We start from the raw sequence: 1,034 nt of genomic DNA, 5'->3' as shown, positions 1-1,034 counted from the left end.
TTACGCCTAATCATCTTCACAATTTCCAACTTCTGTTCAACAATACAGACGACGGATGTAGTAAAACAATTTTCATCAAAAAAAAAACATTGTGAAGCACACACACATACACAGATATTGAAGAAAGCAGATATAGAGAATACTGAGAAAATTATTCAAATTTTACCTGACCAGCGGCAAATAGAACCGGGGCAGTGACGATACCCAGTTGAAGATCCACTCGGGACGGTTTGCCCAGTGTTGTTGAATCGACTGAACAAAAATCCAACAAATCGTCGACCAGTTGAAACATCAAACCGAAATTTCGACCAAACTGATAAACATTTTTCACGCAAAGTTCCGAACAATTTGCCAGCACGGCTGCCTGGAAAAGAGGAAAAATTTAAATATTCCAACAACAACAACTCATCCACTGTTCACTGCTCACAGCTTTCAAAGAATTGCTGAACAAGCTGCCGGTCTTTTTGTAACACTTTGTCAAATATTCACTGAACAATCTGCTCTCGTCCGATCCACTTTCCATTTGAATCAACTCCCCTTTGACAAGATCGTCGAGAATCTATTCAGTATTATTATTTAATTATCCAATAACAAACACACACACATACTTTCGATACAATGCTGATCACTTCAGCGTTGTTAATTGATGTCAACAGAATGGTCGCTTTGGCCAGAATAATATCACCGAAAAAAGTTGCCTGAAAAAATGACAATTCATTTTTTTACCATCAAATATTAATTAATACAAATAAATGTCTGTGAACGTTTATAGTTCGAGAATAGAAGAGAAATATTCAAGAACTGAACTTCGTTCATATAATAATTCACTATTGCGCATTTGTACTTCTTTTTTGTCAAAAATACAAACAAGACTATCATCAATGCGCAGCTAACTGTGAAACAATATTTTTTTCCAAAAAAAGCGATCAAATTCTTACAGTTTTATATCCGTGCGTCGCGTTCACCGTTGGTATGTTGCGTCGACGATCCGAATCGTCGACCACATCGTCATGCACCAAAGAAGCGGTGTGAAT

The 1,034-nt window shown here is 36.9% G+C and overlaps 1 protein-coding gene across 1 annotated transcript; it reads right to left on the bottom strand.

Annotated features, from left to right (window-relative positions):
• Positions 1 to 151: 151 nt before the first annotated feature.
• On the bottom strand, positions 152 to 1,034 carry Tsp_15952 (decaprenyl-diphosphate synthase subunit 1; the record flags this gene model as incomplete). Its single annotated transcript, XM_003366133.1, has 3 exons — positions 152 to 364; positions 428 to 559; positions 939 to 1,034. Coding segments are annotated over 3 exons (441 nt in total), but the record flags the coding sequence as incomplete, so codon positions are not given.

Source organism: Trichinella spiralis (genome assembly GCF_000181795.1).
Source record: "Trichinella spiralis strain ISS 195 chromosome Unknown Scfld6511, whole genome shotgun sequence".
Taxonomy (NCBI): Eukaryota; Metazoa; Nematoda; class Enoplea; order Trichinellida; family Trichinellidae; genus Trichinella; species Trichinella spiralis.
This window is presented reverse-complemented; position numbering and strand designations above follow the sequence as displayed.